Source organism: Alternaria burnsii, assembly GCF_013036055.1.
Source record: "Alternaria burnsii strain CBS107.38 chromosome Unknown 750, whole genome shotgun sequence".
Taxonomy (NCBI): Eukaryota; Fungi; Ascomycota; class Dothideomycetes; order Pleosporales; family Pleosporaceae; genus Alternaria; species Alternaria burnsii.
Window position 1 is genome coordinate 1 of NW_024066108.1, and position 24,001 is coordinate 24,001.

The following is a 24,001-nucleotide window of genomic DNA, read 5'->3' on the forward strand; positions in this document are numbered from 1 at the left end:
AACCCTAACCCTAACCCTAACCCTAACCCTAACCCTAACCCTAACCCTAACCCTAACCCTAACCCTAACCCTAACCCTAACCCTAACCCCCTAAACCTATATAGCGTAGATAGCTAGCCTCGATCCTACTACCTTAATCTTACTCCTCGTTTCTTATCGCATCCTTATCGCTACTAACAAAACAGCTCGATCCTACTAGGATTAAGCACATCCTCTAGGGTAGGATTAAGGGTATCCTCTAAAGTAGGTTTATAAGTATAAATATATAAAGAACTAAGTATAGTATAAACTATATAGTTATAGAGAAGTAACTAGTCTATTATTAGAGAAAGTGTAGCTTATATATTAGTAATAGATTATATCTAATAGATCTACTTAAAATATCTAGCGCAAAGAGACTAAAAAGTAGAGCGAATAAAGTATCGTGTAGATAACTTTAGCTCCTACTATCTTATACTACCTCTAAATTATCATCGCTTAGGGAAAGTAAGTATAGTAGTATAGTGTACTACTACGCTTTCTTAGAACGTTCCTCTCTTAACCTCGATTATAAAATCATCGCCTTCGCGCGCGATCACCTTGACCTTTACCCCGAACTCAGTATCAAAGACCGCATCAATATCCCGCAACGGCGCATCGTTCAATGCCGCACCATCCCACTCGTTGCCGCATCCCCAAGTTGCGGAGTTCGTGTCGAGGATTCTGATAGGACCATCACCGCTCCCGATCGAACTTTCTGCGGTATAGAGGAGGACTCCAGTCGCGGTCTCGCATGCTGCGTGGTCGATACCTTGCATTGAACGTACTTCCGCCATAACATAACCTGTCGCATTCATTGGAATAGCAGCAGCCTTGACGCCGCCATCGACTTCGATTGGACTCAAACGGTGCGTAGTCGTGCCGGTCTCCATGATGCAATCGACTTGATTGTCCTCGATCCAGTTGAGGCGCCACTTGTGCCATGCGAAGAGATCCGGTGACTGACCCCAGACGACGCCCATCATGTCGAATTCCCCGACCCAAAGACCGTTGCCGCCGGGGCCGTAGGGATACAGATCAGGTAGACCCATTGTGTGGCCCGTCTCGTGATTGACAGTCTTCCATTCTCCGTCCGGGTACAAGTCGTTTCCAAATGTGATGACACTGCCCGCACGAAATTCTCGACCACTTTTGGTTTTGACAGGGCTGCTGTAAGAGGCAGAGCGGTTGATTTGTTCGGTACCGTTTGGTGGCGCAATGAATAGGATGTCAACGCTGTTGAAGTCCATGTCATCACCAACGGCTTTAAGGGCATCGTCGATGTATGTTTTATGTTCCTCACCAGTGAGGCCTTCTTCATCGGCGAAGCCATACGACGCAGAGTCACGAGGCATGCGGTAGAACTTGTCCAAGAGTGGTACGATCTCGAAATCGAGCTTTCCGAAAGACATCTGCCGATACAGATCTGCGGGTTGTTCCTTGAGGGGCTCGAACAGCTGCCACGGCTCTTGGCCAAAGTGGTCATCAGGGGAGTCGGTGAAGTCGACGAAGATAAGCCCTGCGCGTAGGCGGCCGACCGAAGGTGCATATTCCGCAGTCTGCCAGGACGGACGACAGGTTGGTGGCTCAGGATCGCAAGGAGGATCGTCTTGCGATGCCAGTGGATGGGCAAAGACAGTGCCAAGCAACGCGCCCCCAACCATGTACAGATACCACGCTGAATACATAGTGACTTGAAAGTACTTGTGATGATTGCGCAAAGCGATTGTCGTGAGATTTGTGGCGAAGCAGGGAATTGTAATCGTTGTGGAGGTGACAGTGATAGAGTGATGGAATGATGGAGTAAAAGGTAACTGAGTTTCCACGAACACTCTTTTATATTTTCGTTGCGAAATGAACAAACTTATCGACTATGGTTCCTGATGCACATTTTTGGTGGCGAGATGCGTTCTGCTTACGACTTTCCATCGAGCTGAGTGTAGCTGGATGATGCATGCGGCTGAGGCTGACTGCCAAGCCTTGCGCACACCGACTGATGTCTACGTACCTTCGCTCGTATCTGCACTCGCAAAAGGATTTTCGGCTATGCTTTCCGAAAGACTCCATTGTCGCCCATACAGTCTGACACGAGCTTCGCCGATGTCAGTGTGGCTAACTGAGCTCTGCGATTTCCGTTAGTCTCAAGTCCAAAAATGAAGACTCCACAAAGCTGATGATTGTCCCGCAGATGTTTTTTCGAGTTATTCTCACCGCTCGATATTCTATACAAGCGATGTCGATCAGGTCGCTAGCTTATATCCTACAACCTGGTCATCCAAGACATGCCCTTGCATTCAAGTTGTTGATATCTTCATTCTCACACCCGACGCGAATGATAACAGCCTGTACGCTAGCGCTAGAGCTTGCGATACCCAATTTGCGCCTACCACTGCTCTCTGATATCCGAGCTGCGAACAGCTCGTATCAGTTGTGCGTTAGAAACACATGTGGAATCCTCTTTGCAACCATCGCACTGACAGCCCTAGTCTTGACAAATAGTACCTGGCTGAAGAAGAGTGTCTATCATCCATGAAGGCAATTTAGGGAAGTCGGACAAAGAAGCTAGAGTTGGGGATGTGATTGACATTTTCGATGGCAGTGACGTACCATTCGTGATACGAAAGACACGGAGTGATAATGGTTTACGCTGGAAGCTAGTTGGTGAATGCTACTTGTGTGGTTGGATGGATGGGAGCTACTCCGATCACCGAATTGTAGATGACTTAGACGATGGCCTTGCCACGGCAGACACGTAGCCAAACGCGGATTCCTCATACAATGAAACGCTACTCAGCAAGTATTTCGTACCCTGCTGGAGCCGACGACAAATCTTCTCCACTACAGGGGCTCTTAAGTGCAAGCCGTCCACAATTTTTAAGATCGCTCACCTATCTGTCCTAAGCGCAATGTTCTCAAGCATGTGCAGGGTGCGCATTGATCTCTCTTCCGAATCGAGCTGTATGTAGTCTGCTCGCACAGGGTCTGTCCCAGCATATATTCAACTTATCCAATCAAAAGCTCCATCACATTCATGCAGGTGCTTCCGCGGACTTCTCCGTATGTCGGTAAGGATTGTTGTCCGCGGCAAAGCCCTCCTGTTCCCCGCGTTCGTGCCCCACCACCGCTTCCTTGACCTCCGCTCTTTCTTGTATCTACACAAGATGCAGTGCGCGGGGTCGTGCATGTGCATACAGCTTAGCGATCTGCTATCGCGTTTGCTTGATTTGACCTTCGCCCCACGCGACGATAGAACGACATGACTGCTTCCACCTCTTCTTTGCGATTCACACCACAATCACGTTTCCGACACCAGTATCAGATAGTTCCCTCCAAGGACGACAACATGGGCGTGACCCACTCTCCTGAAGTTTCTGCGGTAGATGAGCGCGATGAGGCGCTTGATGGTGCGCAAAGTCGCGAGCGCTTATCGTGGAGGAAGCAGGCCGTCATTGATCTAAAGCCCTCATGGCACCGCGATACGTAGGGACAAACAGCTCATTTTCTCCTTGAGATATGCACTGACTGTATACAGGTACATCGGAGCGCTTCTTTTCAACACCTGCACTTTCATCTTACCAGCCCTCTACGGCACCTTGTCGAAGCTATGGGTTGCCAATATCGACACTTCAATGGTTGTCACAACCGACACGTACACGTATATCGGCGTAGTAGCAGAAGTCTTGAACGAAGGGTTACCGCGCGCTTCGTATCTCGTCATCGGCGACAAGGCCAGTCGTGGCTTCCGTGAGCGACTGCAGCTCACCCATACCCTCATCCTCTTCCAGTCTCTTCTCGGTCTTATAATGAGCATTGGCTTCGTCGCAGGCGCTTCTGCATTCGCAAAAGGTTTCGTCCCTGTCGAAGTGAGAGATGTGAGTGTTACATACGTTCGAATCTCTGCGTTCTCTGCATTCAGCTCGGCAGTCGAGTATGCGGTCAGCGCTTCAACTCGCGCGCTCGACAAGCCCGATGTTCCACTCATCATAAGCTCGGTCAAGTTCGTAGTTAACATCATTCTCGACTTGATCATCATCTCCAAGTTCCACGTCGGAAGCGTCACACCTACGGTAAACATGCAGGCTGGCATCTCACTGGCTTGCAACCTCACTTCTGCGTTTGCGGGACTGGTGTACTTTGTCTACACAACGACCGTGAGCTCCAACTCTCCACTTCATCATGATACATCCAGCCGGAAAACGATCCCGTCTTTACCAGCATTGGTCACACTCGCAAGGCCAGGAGCGATCTTCTTCACTGAATCCGCCATCCGTAATGCGCTATACCTCTGGCTGGTACATGGTATCGTCGGTTTGGGCAGTGATTACGCAACTGCTTGGGGCGTCTTCTCGACTATTCGGTGGGGTCTGATTATGGTACCAGTAATGGCACTCGAAGCCACAACCCTAACCTTTGTTGGCCACTCATGGGGAGCTTTGCGTGCAACTATCGTGGGTGTCTCACGGTTCGCAAAGCCACAGGTTACACGCCGGCAATTATGGGACGTAACCCGCTGGGCTCTCTACTCAGTCGTCATCGTATTGATGGTTGAGATTCCACTCTGTCTCGTCATGTCCTTTGCTGGTACCGAGCCTTTTGCACGATACCTCTCGGGTTCAGAAGAGGTCGCGCGTATAACCGCTCGCATCTGGCGCACCATCGACTGGTGTTACATTATGTACGGTGTGTCGACACAACTAGCTGCGGTTCTGGTATCGACGCGCCCGACATGGTATCTCTACCAATCTCTTGCATCGAATATACTATATGTCTTGCCATGGGCGATCGCATGTCAAGTGGTTGATTTAGATGTAGGAGATGCCTGGACATATCATAGTCTGGTGTTTGGTGGAAGTCTGGTTTTCTCATTCTTCACTATCATTGTAGTCGATGGAGTCTGGGCGCTTCGGCTATTGAAGGGAAGGATGGGTGTCAATAAGACGTAGTGGTAGCAATAACGTATGACACAGTAGTTCGTTCGAGGTAGATACCAGGTCAGCATGATTCCGCATATTTTCAACTGCGACGTTGCGTCTCGACTATCAATCTTCCTCAAAAATCATGCCCGAGAAGCCGCGAACATCTTGCACTGGATGTGCTTTGCTAACTAAATCTAAGCGTTTTTTTGCAACCATCGCACAAACCATCCTAGCCTTTACGCAGTGCGCGAGACTGTGGAGAGTGTCTCTTATCTGTACTGACGAGAGAGTATAGGCGATTAACACACCATCGACGACCTCTTAGATAATGCACGTCGTTCTGAAGTGTTTGGAAAATGACCGACAGTTTGTATCGATTTATCAGAATTTGAATAGACTATATCGTACATTAGATATTCATGTTTCTGCTTAGACTAAGAGTCCACGTCTTGAAACATATTACTAGTCTTGCATGAACTTCCGTGACCTGTATCATGTGTAATACAGTGTAGTACAGGGGAGGTTGCTTCGTGAAGCAAGGGTTATATCGATTAACACGAAGCACTTTGCGACCAACGCGATCTTTTGCGTACTTATGAGATAGTGTCGTATCATCTTCCTCTACGTGTCTGTACGTCTTGATCTACGTGGCGCATTGCCCTGTAGGAAAGCACTGTAGGTCGTCGAGCGCGAACGTAAGACTCGCACCAGTGTAACTAAAAGAGTTTGCGAATTGAACGATGATTGTATGCATGTCTTGGGAGTTCGCAACCCCAGTACCACCAATACGTTTCCAATCATTGGCTCCTAGGCTGCCAGCAGATCCTCGGTAGATGCCGTTTGCATTGTTGCCCACAACTATATTGTCCACAGCCAAGACGGCTGTTATTGGAAATGCTTGATTGCGGTTGTCGCCCTGGAACACTTTGACGCCTGCTGTGCAGTTGAAATTGCTGCCAGCTGGGATGTATACGTTCTGGAGGGTATATCTCCACTGGAACGTACCCCCTGTGGTGCGGCTGGTTAAGGTGGTGTAAAGCGCACTCAATCCGTCGAGCGGCGCAAAGGGCGCCGACGCTGCAGAAAGAACTTCATTTTTGAATGTCCCGGCTGGATAAATTTGGCTGGTGATCCAAGGCGTGATGGCACCGCTTTCAAAGGAAGGGTTGTAATTCACAGCGAGCGTGTTGCAGGTCGCAGGCGCGGATGAGGTGGATGTCGCAGCGATCGAACTCACTAGGGACGAGGAAGCCGGTGTGTCTGGGGAAGGTGATGGTGTTTCAATCACTGAGCTCGATGTGGACTCTTCGATTGTAGTGGACGTAGGCTCAGATGATGTGGACTCCGGCGATGGCGATGTGCTAATTACGGGAGTGGCAGTCAAAGAAATGGTCTCGGTCTCGCTTGTTACCATCTGAAGGTCAGTGATTGATTGTGTGGGCGTGGTGGTCGGCTCGACAGACGTCTCGAGCACGGTAGGCGATGCGACGGAAAAGGCAGTGTCGAGTTCGGCGGAAGCGACGTCTGACGTAGCGAGCGGCGCCGTAGCCGTGCTTGAAAGCTCAGCAATAGAGGAAGGCGATTCTGATAGGCTAGTTGATGCGCTGGGAGAGCTAACGACAGGGTTCGTGGACGTGGTGATCTCTGACGTTGCGAGCGAGGTTGGAAGCTCGCTGGACGCAGGAACAATCTCCGGGACCGCTGCTGACGCTGAAGTGGCCTCCAGTGAGGACGAGACTCCCACGTCCGTAGCTGACGCGCTTGCGCTTGTTACGAGCGTACTTGTGTACAGCTCTTCGACAGACGCAATTGTGGTTGAAGAAGACGTGATAGAGTCAGTGAGCGATGTGCTCATGGGCTCAGACGAGCTAGCAGACGACGACGTGATGCTTGTTGGCGAGGCAGATGATGGGACTACTGGTATCCTCATGGTTGACAGCACACTCGATGGCGCAACTGGGGCCTTCGCGGGTGTGGACGATGGGGATGAGGACGCGGGCTTGCAATTGCCGAAGCCTGGCTGGCACCCACTACCGCAGTATGTATCGGTGCTTCCACTGTGTTGCATCAGTACACAGCAGCATGTCATGGAACGATCGATGGTCAAACATACCAGTATGAGTATTGACTACAGCAATTGCCCCATTTGGACCCGGCACAAGTCATTCCAAGAGGTGACGCTTGGTAGGCATTGCCGCATCGCGCATTTGTCGAAATTTTCTGGACACCTGGTTTGGTGGCGGGTGACGAAGCAGTGGCAGTGACACGTGTTGACGTCGACGTTGGATGCGCGGTCGTAGGAGAGACGGAAGATGAGCTCGAACAGGAACCAAAAGCAGGGTTGCATCCCGAGCCACAGTATGCATTTGACGAGCCGCAGTATCCGTATCTGCAAGTGAGTCATGATTAGCAGGCTGTCGTAACGACACTGTTCATTGACTTACTGCGAGCAACAGTTACCGAACACAGACTTCAAGCACGTGGAGCCACTCTTTCCGCCACAAGACCCGTCCTTTGACACTTTCAGGGACGCCGCGATCGGTGCAGGCGAATTTTTACAAGTCCCGAAGCCCGACTGGCACCCAGCATCACAATGGGCGGAAGTCTTACCGCAGTAGTTGTACTGCGAGCAGCAGTTGCCAAAAGAAGAGCCGGTGCACGTAAGGCCAAAGCTGCTTCCGCAGCGGCCGGTCTTGGAGATGGGCGGGCTACTTACAGCAGCATTAATGACAGGTAGAGCGGCAAATAGCGCAAGGATAATAGATCTCATGATGACGAATTGTGTATTAAGAATTATTTGCGAGGTAGTGTCTGCTGCAAGACAAAACGAGTGACGAGTCGACGAAAGGAAGGGCTGCCAGACAATGTCCGACGGGAGAAAAAACGAGGGACGATGCGTGATAGTTCATGTCGAAGGAGATACCAATGTTATTTATGGCGCTCATGACTGCGTCGCTATCGTGAAAGCCTTCGCTTCGTCAGAAGGGGTAGAGCTGCTCAACGCGGGAAGCCACAAGCGGGTCTACGAAGCCCTGTCAATGAGCTGAAAGTCGTAATAGGAAAGCCATGCACTCGTTCAAGCCCGTTGTGATCTTGGCTATGAGGATGTAGGAGATCTAGATTGTAGGAGCCGTACGATGTTCGCGGAGCCGCCGAAGATTAGCGTCGTTTAGGCAAGGCTGCCGCTGCTAGCGCCCGCCCTGCGCGCCACAGGGGTGAGCTCAACGATACAAGAAACAATTCACAAAGAGTGTCAATCTCCACGAGATACAATGGGCCAAGGATAAACGTCAATGCTCCAGCGAATTCCCCAAGTTGCGCAATAACTTTTTAATACACATCAACATCGTTCTACATTTGCGTGATCTTGACCGTTCTCATAATTCCTTTGTGACCCGCTGCACCTGCATCAGCCGACCCACTGTCTTTGTCCTGCTCCCACTCCTTATTCAATTCGATCGTGCTCCCACTCGGACTCGACCCATCACCACCGACAACATGGACAGTGTGATTGTGGTGTTTTGAATCATGGGAGCTGAGCTGAATATCATTTTCGGTATGCCGACTTGCATGTTCCCGGTACCCAGAACGAGATGGGTGACCCGAGTTCCACATGCGCGAGTGTTTGCGCGAGGTGCTATCATGCGTCGACATGTCGCCAAAGACTTGGCGGAGCAAAGGACGGAGAGTCGCGGCGGCGGAGGTGGCAAGGCCGATTCCGGTCTCGCATGTGGACCATATTGCGACGTCGATGGTAGAGTAGAGGAAATCGGGTATGTCGTTAAGACCGTTAATGAACGGAATGCGGACGACTGTTGCAGTAGAGCCGCTAGTGCCGAGTTAGCATGCGATGCAAGGAACACACTAAAAGTAGATAAAACTTACATAGCGCAGAAAGCAAGGACGACAGCCACAGTCATCTTCTTCTTGTTGTTCATCTGCAGTTTGTGCACAATGAAGATTGGAACGATACTAAACGTCCAATCTGTGGCACAGGACAACGCTGAGTAGCCGTAGAACGAGTTCACGACGACATTAGAGGGGATGCACTGGCCTTTGCCGCCACGGAACTGCTCCCAGAAGAACGAGACAGGCCAGCATTGAAAGGTAAAGATGAAGAAGAAGTACACGCTGTAGATTTGGATGGCGAGCAGGGCGGTCCAAAGAATGATGCGATGAGTTCTGTCAACGGCAATACGCAGCAGGAAGATGCCGATGCTGCACTTGAGAAAGAAGTTCGTAGCAACGTAAAGAGGCTCGCATGTCCACCACCACTGATTTAGATTGTTAGCCTCATGGAATATGCTGTAGACGTGATACTACACACCTTCATGCCTACGGGATACTTTTCGTCTGGGATGAGATATCGTCGCTTGCCGGTTCCATTTTGGATACCCAGCAGTGCGGAGGTACAAAAGACCAAGAAAGATACCAGGGTAAGGACAGAAAAGTAGTCATCGGCTGCGAAATTCTTCACGATAACCAGCTTGCAGTAGCATCGAAGCAGTACCAGCAGGGTGCAGATACAGATGAAGAAGCCCAAGACGCCAGTGAATTCTCCAGATCGATCTTCTCGCGCCATGGTTGTCGGCAGGATGGTAGTGTTGAAGACGGCCCAACTCGAAACTCTGCATGCCGGGGAGACGGCTATGTAGTCTGTCAAACTTTCTTCGTGTCAATTTCCATAGGGGTTGACATGACTCTGGGACGGGCGCCATGTCATGCAGGGGCAGGCTGAAAGCCTGTGTGGGGGAAGGATTTTCTGCAGGGCGGGCAACAAGCGAGCGAAATGATCCTCGATCTGTCTCCACAGCGGTTGAACCCTGACTCGAAGATCGGGGGCCTGACATGATGCCATCTCGATTCTCTCTATGATTGATGCGATTGGAGACCCGCAAAATGCCTTCTAGACTGAGAAATGGGCAAGTTTTCCGGAACCGTGGTCGTAAGTGATTTTCGTCGTCTCGGTCATCTCCATGTGGCGGCTCTAGATCCGTGCAGCCACACCAAAGCCAGCCGCTTGAGCCGCATCTGTTGAGAATTCTTCAACGTCAAGTAGGCTGAATCAGTCGCAGTCGTCCCGTTGTGCTCGCCACTCTTTTTTTTTTCTAATGTCGCTACGGCATGTATGCGGTGTTCACGAGTGTGCGACGCGCTTCTCCGTTGTCATGAGCAATCGCGAGTGCGTGCAAATGTCATAGTCTTAGCGACACTTGCGGCTTATTCCGCTGTCGGTGATGCACGCCGCGTCATTCCAAGCCTGCTGGGGTGCATGGTGTAACGGTAACATTCTCACCCGGATTCTCGAATTGTCCTTAGTGTTCTTAGATAAAGATAAGTGCAATCCGCAATCATCCTGCAGCTGTTTTCCTTCGCTTAGCATGTTAGCCTTCAACATCAAACAGCATGTTCCTGGCTATGCTATCTCCATCTTGTCAACACCCCTACTCTCCCGCAAAACTTATCTATCAGTTCGCAAATGCATGTCGCGTACTACACAAGCGAGCTGCTTGTTTGCGCTAAAACCACATCCAGTTTACGACTACACACGATTGTACAAGTCAATTAACAACGATAACTGAAGCTCGAAATTAACTTTTCTACTCAAAATCTACTACTGACGGAAATATGTGAGCTGAACAAGGACCAAATGCCAACCATACCTTCTGGGCATGGACTGATGGGCTCACAAGCTACTGATAGCCCTCTGTCTTCGCAGCATGACTTGGCTTCGTCCCCAACTGCATGACGGGGCTATTGATGAAGTTGTCCAACCCATCGTGCGTGAAGAACGTTTGCGCCTTGGAGATCTGCACTTCGTTTGCGCCGCGCTTCCAGATACTTTCGTCGTAAGCCGTGATTGCATCTTTGAGGGATGCGCTCCCGCTCCGCACGCTCTTCAGCGCTTCGACGAAGCAATGCGCGGAGTAGAAGGCATTGTTGGCGCCTTGCCCACGATGGAAGGTCATAGCGTGCGCAGCATCGCCGCATAGCGTAACCCGTCCGTCTTGGTTGTCCCATGGGACTGTTTTCCATATCTTGAGTTGATCGCGTAATACCGTGGTATCCTCCGGTATCCATTCGATTGCGCTCTTGTAGGGCTCAGCCCATCTGTCTCGTTGCACGTGCGCCTTGAGGCGCTTCAGGCGATCCGTCTCATTATCGTGGTCTTCAACATACTTCAGCGGCCACGTCGACAGAATCTGGAACGTCCAAGTACTTGCATCATTTTCATCTGGCATATCGAGCACATTGGCGCGGATATAGTGGCCTGCAGGGTGGATTGCAATATCTACCAGTGGATGGAGCCGATCTTTGATGAACTGCGCTTGCTCAGCGGTATACGAGGCGTTGAAGTTCATCAAAGCGAATGGGAGCGTATCCATATTGCCTTCCTTCGGTATGAGGCACCGCCGCACTTTCGACATTGCGCCATCAACGCCGATGACTATGTCGCCTTCATCACTGGAGCCGTCTTCGAAGTGCACCTTGACCCCACCATCATCCTTCATTTCGAAGTACGAGAAGCTCTTGCCATAATTGACATTTAGTCGCTCGGCTAACAGCATGCGCAATCTTCGGATGTTGATCTCCCGTGCTTTTGGTATCGGAAATGCAAATGCTTCTTCTCGCGTTTGCCCGTTATAGATAACGATCCGATCTTCGCCAAGTGCCTCACAATCGACGTACGGGTCGACTTGACATGAGTTGATCTGCTTGCTAAGCTCTTCAGGGATGAGGTCGAATAGGTACGGCCGTGCCCAACCCAGGGTGAAGGCCCAATGGCGATGTCGGAAGACGTCAGCACCTTTGTCGTATATGCTAAAGGAGATGCCAGCTTTCTTGAGACCATGGGCGAGCGCGCACCCGGCAGGACCTTTACGTGTCAGCAAGCGTCACTAGTGTTGTGGAAACGGACAAGTACCGGCGCCAATGACGATTACTTTAAGGTTTGTGTCGACGCTACCCATTGTAAGGAATTGTAGGTTACGATAAGAGAGCAAGATGGTGCAGAGATGAGCGAGGCATGAGCACTCTTAACGTTGGATACCAAGCTTGTGCCATGCTGTAGGGCCGTTCACGCCATCCGGCGTGTATATGCTAGTGCTGGAGTGAGTGAGATGCAGCTGCAACGGAAGCGGCGGGCGCCGTCCTTCAAACGACGCTAGTGCCTGACGCCGGTTCTCCGCCTCCCCAATGCCGTGCCCAGACATTCCGCAAACACCTGCACAATGACGAACTTCAATACCGAGACACTCAGCTCATTGTCAGATTCATGGTCCTCTTGTCCAATCACTTGAGATGGCTCCTCGTCAATATGAGCGGCTATCGATGATATGCGTACCTAGGTAGATCATAACAATGTGCCAGCGCGAGAGCGCCTTCAAGGATTAGACAGCATTATCTCTTCATAATATCAAGAGATACTCGAGTACCAGATGTATCATGTTGAAACGATTGTTGACGTGCTTTAAAGCCCTTGTACCATGCTACAGCACATGGAACTGCTTGGCCGGAACTGTCTAGAACCCAACCCCCCGAGACCTCGAGTCGAATAAGATAAAGCAAATGAAAACCCTTGCAAGAGTGCCATAAGTTGCGTCTGAGCCAGGGGTTTACCCCGTAATACTACGAGATATGTCAATTTTATCCATCGGTCGGTGACAGCTGCGCACGACACCAGAAGAGACTGGACTTACGTCGATACGTATAAGCAAAATCAATCTTGTTAGCCACACATTTTCATCTTAGGAAAGCCGAAGCTTGAATTGGGAACAATGATCAAGATTCCCATTTCCGTGAATCCAACGACCACATCCATTCGCAGCACAAATCTAGATTAATCGTCAATGTCGACCTATAGCTCCGATAGAAGAGACGAAGACGATAAATACGCCTCGCCGCCATAGAGTCAAGCGCATACGCACTTTCCCTTGCTCAGAAATGCATGCATTTCCCAGGTCTGGCGGTTGACGCTCCAGTACATCTCCGTCGTGGTCGAATGGTCACATCGGTTCAGCAACAGCCAGGCCGAGAATCTTGGGAATCAGGACGATGAATATCATGTTGGTTTCCAGACTGGTAGAGATTTTGGATGTAGTGGGTTGAAGCAGAGTGGCTCTCTCTGCTTTCAATGGTGTCAATTCGAGGTAGCCTACTCAATCATACTAATCAACAGATGGCACGAGTGGGTATCACTCTGTTCGACACAAGATATCCGAACTTGGAATGTAGGGAACTTCGCAAGACAACATCTTTCAACGTCATCAGGTGCCATAATTCTCCCGCATGCATTCCGTTATACTTCAGCATCGACATCCATCCCAACTGCATGACATACAGCAGCCCGGACTATCTCCCTCACAATCTCAACTTCGTCTTCGTTCCTTGGCGCATATACCATGATCCAGCTCGGCGGCGCCAACCAAGTTACGGGAAAGCGCTGTCCCCAGCCCCTCTTCATCACCAGCTTCGCGTCTTGTGGGCTTACGTACACATGCAATGAATTTTCTGCTGGGTGTACGTGCGCTACTTCGAAGAAGATCTTGTGTGCGACGGGGTTGATAGTCTTAACATCTGGTTTGACGTAGATGGCTGACCCAGTGCCGCCCTCAGTCTTACTTGGACCTGTCTCGATATACTTCGAGTAGGCCTTCGCATGCGCAAACTCCCGCATCAGATTGTGAAGTGTAGCGGAGGCGCCGGGTGTTATCATTTCTGGAAACTGGCGTTGGGGCAGTGTCCAGCGCGTGAGCCCAGGTCTACGGCCAACGCGATTTGGAACCTTCTGCGGTTTTATGTAGGATATCCCTGAGTCAGGAATGGGTGACGCATCTAGAAGGTTTTGGCGCGTGTATAGCAGGTAAAGTCCCCATCGCCGGATCTTGATGTAGCCTTCCAACGTGGGTGGCGTGCCTCCGGTTCCTGCAACGGTTTAGCAACCGCACTTTACAAAGGCACGGAGGTTCGCGAACCGAAGCTTTGCCAGCTCTTGAAATCATACCAAAACGCTAGTCCTGCGGCTGCGATGCCAGCCAATATGTATTGGGCACTCATCCCACTCAAGGTTTTGCCGCGGGTGGCAAAACAAAATCGATCAGATGGAGCCTGACGAGACAGCGAAGACGGCGCTTTTCTGGACTTTGTTCCCGAATGTTCGCAGCATTCGTTCCAGGATCCAAGATCGGAGGGGGTGATCAGTAGCGTCAGCACGATGTGGGGTCGGTGAGGCTCGGAAGGATGTCGCGGGCGGGAAGTCTAACTGCGCTAAAACATCGGGTCCCCTCATCATCGCCCAATCGCCCGACTCCCTCCCCGCAACACCTCCGCGACCCCATCCAGCAACATGTCACGATGGAGGAGTTTGTCGCGCACACCAGGCGCAAGCTACTACTCGACAGTCACAGCTCCTCCACGGCTATCATTATCGACTTTGCGACGCACTACTCGAAGTCAGTCAAAGAGCTAGCAACTCCAAGGCGTCCGCGGTTTCAAACGCTACTATTCCCGCCAGTGCCTTGAAACATCGCCTGCAAACCTCATAAGTCAAGGCCTCCGTCTCGCAGGCCGAGCAAGATGCACACATACAAGTGCTGAAAACACAAATGGTACTTTGCAACGTTTGCGCCGCTGAAAAGAGTAAAAGTGACGCCGAGAGCTCACATCCGCGTGCTCTAGCCTCTCATCCACCCACTCCAACACAGCTCCGCGGGTATCTGCAGCCATCAAAAGAGCGCGAACTCTCAATCATCGAAGAGGCCAGAGTTGAGTCACTCAAGGCCGAATCGCTCAAGACCGGACCGCCATCGCCAAGATCGCCAGAAACTGCGACCGCCCCAGAAAACCAGCCTAGAGAGCGCAAATCTCGACACCCAAAGATGTCCATTCCACCTCAACTCCAGCAGCAGCTGCGCCTGCTCATTCGCGCAAACCACATTCTCCATCACCATGGCCTCGTCGACGCCTTCGGCCACATATCCGTGCGACACCCGCTCAACAAAGAGCAATACATCATCGCCGCCTACGACCCTGGCGCCCCGGCGCTCGTCAAAAACATGAGCGACTTCATATCGTACTGGGTCAAGGACTCTACGCCCGTCGACCCCGACGCGCCACAAGGCTACAGCGAGCGCTACATACACGGCGAGATATTGCGACGGTTCCCAAAAGTGAACTGTGTGGTGCACTCGCATTCGGAGGACGTCATTCCTTTCACCGTGGGACATGGTGCGCGGGAGCCACATCCTGTGCGACCGGTCTTTCATATGGCTGGCTTTCTTGGCCAGGGCGGTGCTTCGGTGTTCACAATGGACAGTCTGTATGGGACGGCACGAGCGCCGTCGGAGCATGACTTGTTGATCAAGAACGCGACGCTCGGTGCAGCTTTGGCGGCGCGGTTCTCGCCGGAGAACCCGGTGGTGCTGCAGCATAAGCACGGGTTTACAACGTTTGGAGCGAGTATTGAAGAGGCGGTCTATCGGGCGATATATACTCAGAAGAACTGCATATTGCTGCAACGTGCGATTGCTATCGCGGGGGGTGATGCGGAAGCGGTGTCATACTTGAGCGCGCAGGAGATCAAGGATTGCGCAACTATGAACAAAAAGACGTTGGACAAGTCCTTCAGGTTGTGGATAAGGGAGGTGCAGGTCAATCCGCTATATGAGAACGAAGAGGGCGAGCCGGAGAAGGGCAAGGTTGCGGGAATGAAAATGTGAAAAGAAACAGATAGCTTATGTGATAGCTGCTGCACCATTTGCGCGAGGCTAGCTCCGCACATTTACATGACGTTTTTGACCTGATTGTCGCTCCTCACATCGAGCAGCCATGATCGTGGATGGGCGGTGGAAATCCCAGCGAATACAGTTCATGTTACGAAGATAGAGAAGTGCGCGTCATTCGTGAAATTTGACTGACACATTGAAACATGTAATTCGGCGATGAGAACTCTACGCGAGCCCAAAGTTTCAGGTTAGGACTTAGATAACGAGAGCTCATGACAGTCAAGACAAGCATGCATCCAACATCGTGTATGTTTAGTTGTGAAGCACGATACGGATACCCCGCTTCTCACGTCCAATTATCTGCTCAGTCATTGCACCCCACCCTCGGATCCTAATGCCACGTCTTGACCGGAATGTAGACGCTATGCTATAAGAAGACACGCAACCCACTGCGGGCAAGGAAGACCGTTGGATCGTTCTTCATCTGGCTTCTTTGACCTCCGCCTGTGCTGAGCTTTATTCGCCTCGCGTTTTCCCCAAGACAATAACAACAGCTTTGAGACATAATCAATTTACCAGTCGTTCACTATGGCGGCAAAATGGCAGTGTGTAAGAAACGACGCCTCATATGTCGTCAAGACGTGTTCTAACTGCATCAAGTGTCACGAAAAATGCGGGAAAACGTACGCCATGAACGTTGCGGAGTGCAAACCTTGCGGTTGTGAAGGCTGTAAACCGACGAACGCGTCCCATTCCAAGTGCGACTCTTGCACGAATACCGATGGCTAAGGACATTGTGTTGGATTTGATAGTGCAAGCGAGAAGTCATTCGCACAAAGTAGATGGAAATCGAATAGTAGTACTTGATAGAAGTTGGCGCAAGCTTCAACCGTCACCACTCGTCGTGTCAGCTCAGTCCCTAAGCGAAGTTTCTCCCGCATATCAGAGTGAATGGTTTTGCCCATGAGTGTATCTGCGCCTTGTCAAACGATCGAAGTTGCTGTACCCCTAGTACATCAACTGTCTTCCCTCGAAGATTACTAACGATATTTGGGAAAGCTCGAGAATGTCGTGAATACAAAGACGAATGGTAGGACGTGAGAGAGACACCCTAGCATTTGGAGGACGAAACATATATCATCGAGCCAGCGTGTTCCCTTTCAGAAATGGGCTGGAGGGCCCAGAACCTGTTTTATGCATTCATCCCGGTGGGAAGAGTGCTTGGCAGCTGAAATGTCTACCGAAGAAGGCCAACTAGGGTACGAGCTGAACATGCCGCTAAGCCCGATGTCGACTGACCGGCTCAGCGTCGCAAGCGTCATGCGTCGAAAGCATCAACTCGATTGAATCACTTGTTTTTGTGCAACTTTCCTCAGCCTCCGACCGGGTAACAATCTGTTCATCCCAAGCTACACATTCTTCGCCTCGAAGCAGACAGGGAGCCATGACTGACATCGCATCCTCATCCACAACGCTAGAAGAAGCGCGCCCGGAGTGCCCGTATTTATACCAGTATGATTCCCTGGAAGACAAACCATCACGCACGATACGATTACTCACAGTCGGCTACGATGGCGATAATGAAGCTCAAGAGCCTTCGAAGCCTTGTGATAAATATCGCGACAGCGATACATGCAAACATGCTTGCGGTGACACGCTTAACCCCAAGAAGCTAAAGGTCAGCCTGCACGAAGCATGTTTGGATGACAATCCCGAATATGAAGCGGTCTCTTATGCCTGGGGTAGCGCAGAACTGGTGCGGAAAGTAGCTTGTGACTCTAAGTGGCTATGGGTCACCCAAAGCTGTTATGATCTGCTTGTCAGATTGAAACGCTACAGTCGCGGCACGAGAGCAGCTAGATGTTATTGGATCGATGCCATTTGCATCAATCAAGGCTTCCAGGAACAGGATACCCCGGAACAGAGAAGCCGACGAGAGCGTAGCCACCAAGTCGCCATGATGGCTACTATCTACGAAAAAGCTGTTCAAGTGACTGTCTGGCCTGGGCATGTTGAAGATGGCGTCAGGCTAGGAATATTGTTGGACTCCGGTTTACGAATAGGTAAGTTAGAGAAAAGATATGTAAACGCCATGTGCTAAGATCAACACCCCAGACGTCGAAGAATGTATACCTTTCTTGCGTCCGTTGATCCAGCAGCCATATTTCACTCGAATATGGCCTCTGCAGGAGATCGCGCTTGCTCAACGTTGTATCATACTCATAGGCCAACATACTATCGTAGACATCCGATCAGTCTTTCTGATGCCGCATTCCCATTGGTGGGTCCGCCATAATCATCCAGACAATGTGGAGCTTACCTCCATCCGGTTAGAATATAGACGCGTCACTACCCTCCATCGACGGCTACTAGAGTTGTTCCAATCAAGTCTCAACAACTCAAACGCTGGTCCCGGACCGAGCATACCACCTTCAATTTCCGAAGTTCTACTCCATGCTCGAAGTCACCAGGCATCTGAACCCCGAGACAAGGTCTTCGCTCTGTACGGTATACTGCAGCGCTTAGAAGTCTATTTAGAACCTCCAAATTACCTGAGATCTGTTGAGGATATATACTTAGAAGTGAGTACAGCAGCGATTTGCATGGATCGTAGCTTTCGTGTATTCGAGGGTCTCACAGGATGTTTCACGTATGACTTACCCAGTTGGAGCCCGGATTGGTCAGACCATGATCATATCACCAAAGTGGCAGAGTGGAACGACTATAAAGCCAGCGGTTCAAGCGAAGCTCAATTCTCTGTACATGGACGTCAGCTCCTTGCCCACGGTCTACGTATCGATGTAGTATGTCAGGAGCACGTTACTTTGGCCACTACTTCTTTCCTGATCGAAGCGGATACCCTAGCCAAAAGTCTTGCCGAGCCCCTACGTAATCTCAGCAACGTAATGAAAGGACAGTACCTGGATCTGCTTGGGAAGTTGTTTCTCGATATCTGGGGAGATCTACAGACCAGATACACGAGAGACTACGCCCATCGGACCTGGGTTCAGAATGATGCGGAAAAGACAACCGACAAAAACGCAGTATGCAGACTAATAGGATATCGAAGCCAAACAGATACTGCAAAAGGGGTTATCAAGCACTGCACTATCTTGCATGCAGGTGCGTGTCGCAAACTTGATCGCAAGAAGCTTTTTCAAACACGAGACGGCCGTCTAGGCATCGCTTCAGAAGCTGTTAAGAGTGGCGACTCAATCGTCCTCCTTCAAGGGTGCAACCTGCCTATGGTTGTCCGTCCAGAGGGTACAAAGTGGAAGCTGATTGCTCCCGCATATCTTCCCGCAGATGGGATCATGGATGGGAAATTGTGGAGGTCAGACGGTCCTTTGGGGTGTTTCTCATTCGTATAGGCAATACTATCGTGCTCCGTCTCATTCGTAAGATACTGGCGAACTAGGCTACACTACTCTTAGCCTTTACTCTCTTAGTGAGCCCACGCCTTTACTTAGATACACTCTGTTGTACTATTTAAAGCTGTTTCTAGAAGTCTGCACCCATACAGTAGTGGAAAACATACTAAGCGATCAGCCCGCTATTCGGCAAGCACTTCGACTGGCCTATGCGTCCTCTTCACTGCCTTCTTTTTCTTTTCCAGCACGGAAATTGGGGGCGAGAAATCCCATTGATTGCCAGGTGTAGCGACTTGATCGGGACCGGAAGTCTCTCCAACGACATAGGAAGGCTCTTCTTCATGAGGTAAGATCTCGACCAGTTCCGGTTCCGGTTCCGGTTCCGCTTCCAGTTCCGAGCTTCCATTCTCATCGTCTGATCCTATACTGTACTCTGAGGGGACCTCTTCGGTATCTAGAAGAAGTCAGACTCTATTGGCTCCGTGAGAGACAGAAACATTTTCTTTGGGACCTACGCACCTTTTTCGAGTGGCGAGATGTCCTGAACACCCTGAAGAGCATTGTGCCCGTGTTCTTGGACCTTGAGTTTCTCGCTAAACCGCGTTCTCTCTCTTGAAGATTCCTCGCTTTCGGATGCCAGTTTGGCGACCGTGACATCGTCGATATCGATGACATCCGCTGGGGAAAATAGAGACGGGAGTTCTTGGATGAGGCGCGCTTCGACGGCAAGGACACTGAAGTCATCGATGATCTTCTTTTGTGCGACCTATCATCATAAGCGATTTGCACAACAGAGTAAAAACATGCGCACCTTATAGTAAGCCTCCATGAAATCTGTAGCAGTAGAGCTAGCATAGGTATTCATATCCGCTTCCGTCTTAGAGACCAGCGCGTTGATCATGACGTTCACGTCCATCTGAAAGTAGCGGACACCACTCTCGGTGAAGTCACCACCAAGAATCCCCTCCAAAGACTTCCTGATCTCTCTTACCTGACGTGCGCTCTGTGCTTTCTGCACGCTCTCTGTAAGATAATGATTGTACGTGATCGGATGACCAGTATCATGAGGTTTCAGCAGCTCCGCTACTTTATCACGAAGTTCAGCGGTTAGCCTTCCCAATCTGACATAAATGAACCTCCTTGATATGCCAGCAAGGCTGGTCTCATCACAAACGTGCGCGAGAGCTTTTCGCGCTAGGAAGCGAACAGCGTGAAGAACGACATCCAGATACTGATTGACAAGACCTGCCCAAGGCTTTCGCTGTTCATGAAACAAGTGCCCGATGATAAGTGGATCGAATGTGCCAGGGAGCTCTCGACCTCTGCTTCGCTCCAGTAGTCTTGTAACCTTAGATATGTAGTCCGTACGAGATATCTCATAAGGTAGGTCGGTTGGGCCTTCGTCCAAGATGGTAAAGGTATGGCCCTTCTTACGCATGTCGGCCGCAAACTCTGTTAGTGTGTTTTGGAGAACCGCTCGTAGACGCTTTTGATATCCTTCTGTTGTGGAGGCATCACCGAAGAAAGCATCTGAATATTGTCTATCTACAGCGGCCTTGACAAGAGTGCTGAATGACTGGCTAACTTGTAGCAGGTACCGTCGCTGTTCTTGAGCTGTAGCTCTTGGTGCACCTAGTGTGTCTAATCTTACTGTATATTCTTAGATGCTATCCTTAATTTGCACAAGTACCTCTAGTAGTTACGCTATAATATAATCTTTAAGAATCTTACTAAGCCTTAGCTTTAGGCTATAAATTTTTATTTAACTAGTAGAAAGTAACCTTTATATTTTTCTCTTAAAAAATAATACTTTAACTTAGTTATACTCTTTTATAGTTAAGTTTTTAGTTATAAAGTCTCTATTATAAAGTATATACTAACTTAAGTAGAACTTTACTTCTTTATTCTACGCTAGTTTAAGTGTTATAAGTAATAAAAGGAACTCTACTCTTAATAAAAGAATTAGTAAGGAACGCTAACTAACGTCTATGTTAGAAGGTAATAATTAACACAAAGCGCTAATTACGTAACTAATATTCTACTAAGGCTAACTATCTAAAATAGTAGAACTACTTAGGATAGTAAAGCTATTATAAATATCTCTTATACTTAGGATAGCTAAGATAGTAGGGATAGATTTTAATAAGTATATAAGATAAATAGATTTTATTATTATACTTATTATAGTTAACTTAAATAGTTTATCTCTTATATAAATTATTAACTAGTTATTCTATTATTTATAGAATTAGTATTATTACCTTTTAGTTAATAATAATAACTCTTTTCTACTTAATCTTCTATATAATACTTTATAGACTACTACTTTAACCTACTTCGCTTTAGTATAGACTAAGCCTAGAGAAGTATAGCTTAACTCTATGTAATATTAAAGTAGAATCTCTTACTATTAAGTTTTTTATTAAGTATATTTAGTTTTATAATTAATTTAAAAGTATAGTAACTTTTTAAGTTAATCTTATATAAGTATTTTATAATTAACTAGTTATTAAAGTTATTTTTAGTAGATATAATAGTAAGTATAATACTATATAAATTCTTTATTTAAGAAAGTATAAGTACTTTAACTATTTTAATATCTTTATTAAACTAAAAATAGCTTCTAGCTTAAAATAAGCTAAGTAGATTAACTAAAGTAAAGTATAGTTAGTTAGGCTCTAATAGTTCTAGATAAAGTATATCTAAGCTAAAAACTTTATTACTCTTCTTTAAGATATATATTATATCTTTAGCTACTTTAATAATAGCTTTAAGCTAGAAGTCTTCTATTAAAATAAAGTAATAAAATTTTTATAGTATCTCTAAATTACTTTTAAAATAATCTCTTTTCTAGAACTCTAGAATAATACTAATCTTAATTAGTATATCTAAGCTTTACTATAAGATTAGCTCTATTATAACCTAAGTATAGAAGTTGTCTTTACTTAGGAACTTTACACTTAAAACTATAACTATATTAATTAAGTTTTAAATATAGAAGATAACTTAATAATAAAAGACAGGTTTACAGGAACTACGCTTAATTTCCAGTTCTATGTTAGATGTTTGTTGATATGCGTAGAAATCCAGCACTGCTGTGCTTTTGGTGAAATCAGCGTGTAATTCTCCATATGCATGCTCTTGTCTGTTGTCTGTGGATCTATACTAGCACCACGGAATCGATGGAAAAAAGCCGCAGTCGTCAAACGCATCTCCATATGAGCGAGGTGAATGCCGATACATACTATACGACTAGATCAGCATTTAATCCTATGTGGCCTGCAATTGGTGGATCCCTTACTTCTTGGCCCTCCACCGAACGGAATATAGCATTCTTGCATATTTTGGGTTGGGTTCAACCACCTGTCCGGTTGAAATTTCAGCGGATTTCGGAAAATATCTGCTCTTCGGTGCAGTGAATATGCTGCTATCGAGACTACGGCTTGATCTGGCAGGTGGTATCCGCAGATGTCCCAGCCTCCTGGTGGGATACTCCGCTCATGTGACCCTGAAGCGGTACCATAGAGCCGTAAACTCTCTTTGATCACACAATTGAGGTATGAAGCTTTTGCGAGATCTGTGTCTGTGTAATCATCAGGCAATGTAGCAATCTCTTCTTCTAGACGGATCCGAACACCAGGGTGCTTTAATACAGCCCAAATGAGATACGTGAGTGTGTTCGAAGTTGTGTCGGTCCCTGTTATCATGAACTCTGCCGCCTCTTCCTCAAGTTCTTGTCTTGTGATGCCGTCTTTCGTCGCTGCAGAATTCAAGACTTTGTCGAAAAATACAGGCGTCTCTAATGTACCGGTTTCGACATCCATAAGCAGTCGGGCGATAGACTGCCGTCCATATTCCACGATTCGTGCCAGGCGAACCTGAGCCTGTTTTGCAGGACCTATTGGAAAACAAGAGAGGATATCGAGGAAAGGCGAAAGTTCGGCACGTTTGTGCACGTCGGACATGACAGCCTGAAGATCGAGAACATACTGTGTTTTCTGCGGAACATTGTCAAATGCAGGCACTTGGAAGGAGAACTAGTGCCAATTGACCCACCTTACCTGTCTCGAGCATACAAAACGAGCTGCCAAATGTCAGATCTCCAATGATGTCGGTTGCCATCAGCGAGAACCATTTGTATATATCTGCTGCGCCCTTTATTTTGGCTTCGTGCCCTATACTCGCCATCGCAAGATCAATCTTCTTTCGTATCAGAATCTCGCATACCACGAGTGAACTATTGCTTAATGAATGGGCTAGGAGCCGCCTTCGTCGCGAGTGTATGCCGCGATCCCGCATTCCAAGTAGACCAGGTCCCGTATTCTGATACCAAGGTCCCTTGTCAAAGCCCCCGGAAGTCTTTTGAATCGTGCGAACACCCGCAGGGTCGTTTATAGCAACCTCAATAGGGGATACGCGGACAACAGGGCCTGAATTGTCACTCAGCTGATGCTAAATTCACGCTCGCAGCTCCCGACAAGGTCTTCGTCAAACTGGTCACACCTACCATATCTTTGATGTAGCGCATGGATGTACTGCATACGATTTCCGGAAAGAATTTGGTACGATAGATAAAATCTTGTCCAGCGAGCAATCAGCGGGCCAGGTACCTTGCGAAGAGGTCCTGAGAGCGCGCGTATTGCTAGTGAAATTATCTGAAACTGTCAGCATGTGACGTTATCAATCCAGTCTTGTCGACGAGATTAAGTTGCCTATTCGCTGACGGACCTTCAAAAAGAGAGCTGCAATGCCAAATAGCAGTATGCATAAGATCCAACGGGTTTGGTCGTCGGTCATGTTTACTGAAGCAGCACTGTCTTGGGCGATGATTGGTTCATCCAATACTTCTTTATACGTAAGAGATAATAGAAATGAATCTTTCCTGTGGAGACCAGCAATTCTATGGCACCACACTCTCTCTATCCGGCTGCGGTGACAATACAAACCAAATGATATACTTTGTACCTGTAAC

At 48.6% G+C, this 24,001-nt stretch overlaps 10 protein-coding genes across 10 annotated transcripts; 4 read left to right on the forward strand and 6 right to left on the reverse strand.

The window, feature by feature from the left end:
- Window positions 1–521: 521 nt before the first annotated feature.
- GT037_001387 (uncharacterized protein) lies at window positions 522–1,706 on the reverse strand (the record flags this gene model as incomplete). Its single annotated transcript, XM_038926434.1, has 1 exon — window positions 522–1,706. The coding sequence occupies one exon, from the start codon at window positions 1,704–1,706 to the stop codon at window positions 522–524; it is 1,185 nt and encodes a 394-aa protein (XP_038789726.1).
- Window positions 1,707–2,540: 834 nt separating this feature from the next.
- GT037_001388 (uncharacterized protein) lies at window positions 2,541–2,774 on the forward strand (the record flags this gene model as incomplete). Its single annotated transcript, XM_038926435.1, has 1 exon — window positions 2,541–2,774. A coding segment is annotated over one exon (234 nt), but the record flags the coding sequence as incomplete, so codon positions are not given.
- A 500-nt stretch (window positions 2,775–3,274) lies between these two features.
- GT037_001389 (uncharacterized protein) lies at window positions 3,275–4,961 on the forward strand (the record flags this gene model as incomplete). The annotated part of the gene is made up of 2 exons (XM_038926436.1): window positions 3,275–3,498; window positions 3,551–4,961. 2 exons carry the CDS (start codon window positions 3,275–3,277, stop codon window positions 4,959–4,961), a joined length of 1,635 nt encoding a protein of 544 aa, XP_038789728.1.
- Window positions 4,962–5,577: 616 nt separating this feature from the next.
- GT037_001390 (uncharacterized protein) lies at window positions 5,578–7,704 on the reverse strand (the record flags this gene model as incomplete). Its single annotated transcript, XM_038926437.1, has 3 exons — window positions 5,578–6,991; window positions 7,048–7,323; window positions 7,379–7,704. The coding sequence occupies 3 exons, from the start codon at window positions 7,702–7,704 to the stop codon at window positions 5,578–5,580; spliced, it is 2,016 nt and encodes a 671-aa protein (XP_038789729.1).
- A 581-nt stretch (window positions 7,705–8,285) lies between these two features.
- Window positions 8,286–9,516, reverse strand: GT037_001391 (uncharacterized protein; the record flags this gene model as incomplete). Its single annotated transcript, XM_038926438.1, has 3 exons — window positions 8,286–8,763; window positions 8,820–9,208; window positions 9,262–9,516. 3 exons carry the CDS (start codon window positions 9,514–9,516, stop codon window positions 8,286–8,288), a joined length of 1,122 nt encoding a protein of 373 aa, XP_038789730.1.
- A 1,111-nt stretch (window positions 9,517–10,627) lies between these two features.
- On the reverse strand, window positions 10,628–11,905 carry GT037_001392 (fad nad-binding domain-containing protein; the record flags this gene model as incomplete). The annotated part of the gene is made up of 2 exons (XM_038926439.1): window positions 10,628–11,811; window positions 11,860–11,905. The coding sequence occupies 2 exons, from the start codon at window positions 11,903–11,905 to the stop codon at window positions 10,628–10,630; spliced, it is 1,230 nt and encodes a 409-aa protein (XP_038789731.1).
- Window positions 11,906–13,233: 1,328 nt separating this feature from the next.
- On the reverse strand, window positions 13,234–13,991 carry GT037_001393 (uncharacterized protein; the record flags this gene model as incomplete). The annotated part of the gene is made up of 2 exons (XM_038926440.1): window positions 13,234–13,859; window positions 13,910–13,991. 2 exons carry the CDS (start codon window positions 13,989–13,991, stop codon window positions 13,234–13,236), a joined length of 708 nt encoding a protein of 235 aa, XP_038789732.1.
- A 548-nt stretch (window positions 13,992–14,539) lies between these two features.
- GT037_001394 (uncharacterized protein) lies at window positions 14,540–15,652 on the forward strand (the record flags this gene model as incomplete). The annotated part of the gene is made up of 1 exon (XM_038926441.1): window positions 14,540–15,652. One exon carries the CDS (start codon window positions 14,540–14,542, stop codon window positions 15,650–15,652), a length of 1,113 nt encoding a protein of 370 aa, XP_038789733.1.
- A 1,450-nt stretch (window positions 15,653–17,102) lies between these two features.
- GT037_001395 (uncharacterized protein) lies at window positions 17,103–19,029 on the forward strand (the record flags this gene model as incomplete). Its single annotated transcript, XM_038926442.1, has 2 exons — window positions 17,103–17,721; window positions 17,774–19,029. The coding sequence occupies 2 exons, from the start codon at window positions 17,103–17,105 to the stop codon at window positions 19,027–19,029; spliced, it is 1,875 nt and encodes a 624-aa protein (XP_038789734.1).
- Window positions 19,030–19,211: 182 nt separating this feature from the next.
- On the reverse strand, window positions 19,212–23,826 carry GT037_001396 (uncharacterized protein; the record flags this gene model as incomplete). Its single annotated transcript, XM_038926443.1, has 7 exons — window positions 19,212–19,483; window positions 19,549–19,795; window positions 19,841–20,679; window positions 22,331–23,027; window positions 23,086–23,459; window positions 23,537–23,684; window positions 23,758–23,826. 7 exons carry the CDS (start codon window positions 23,824–23,826, stop codon window positions 19,212–19,214), a joined length of 2,646 nt encoding a protein of 881 aa, XP_038789735.1.
- Window positions 23,827–24,001: the final 175 nt, after the last annotated feature.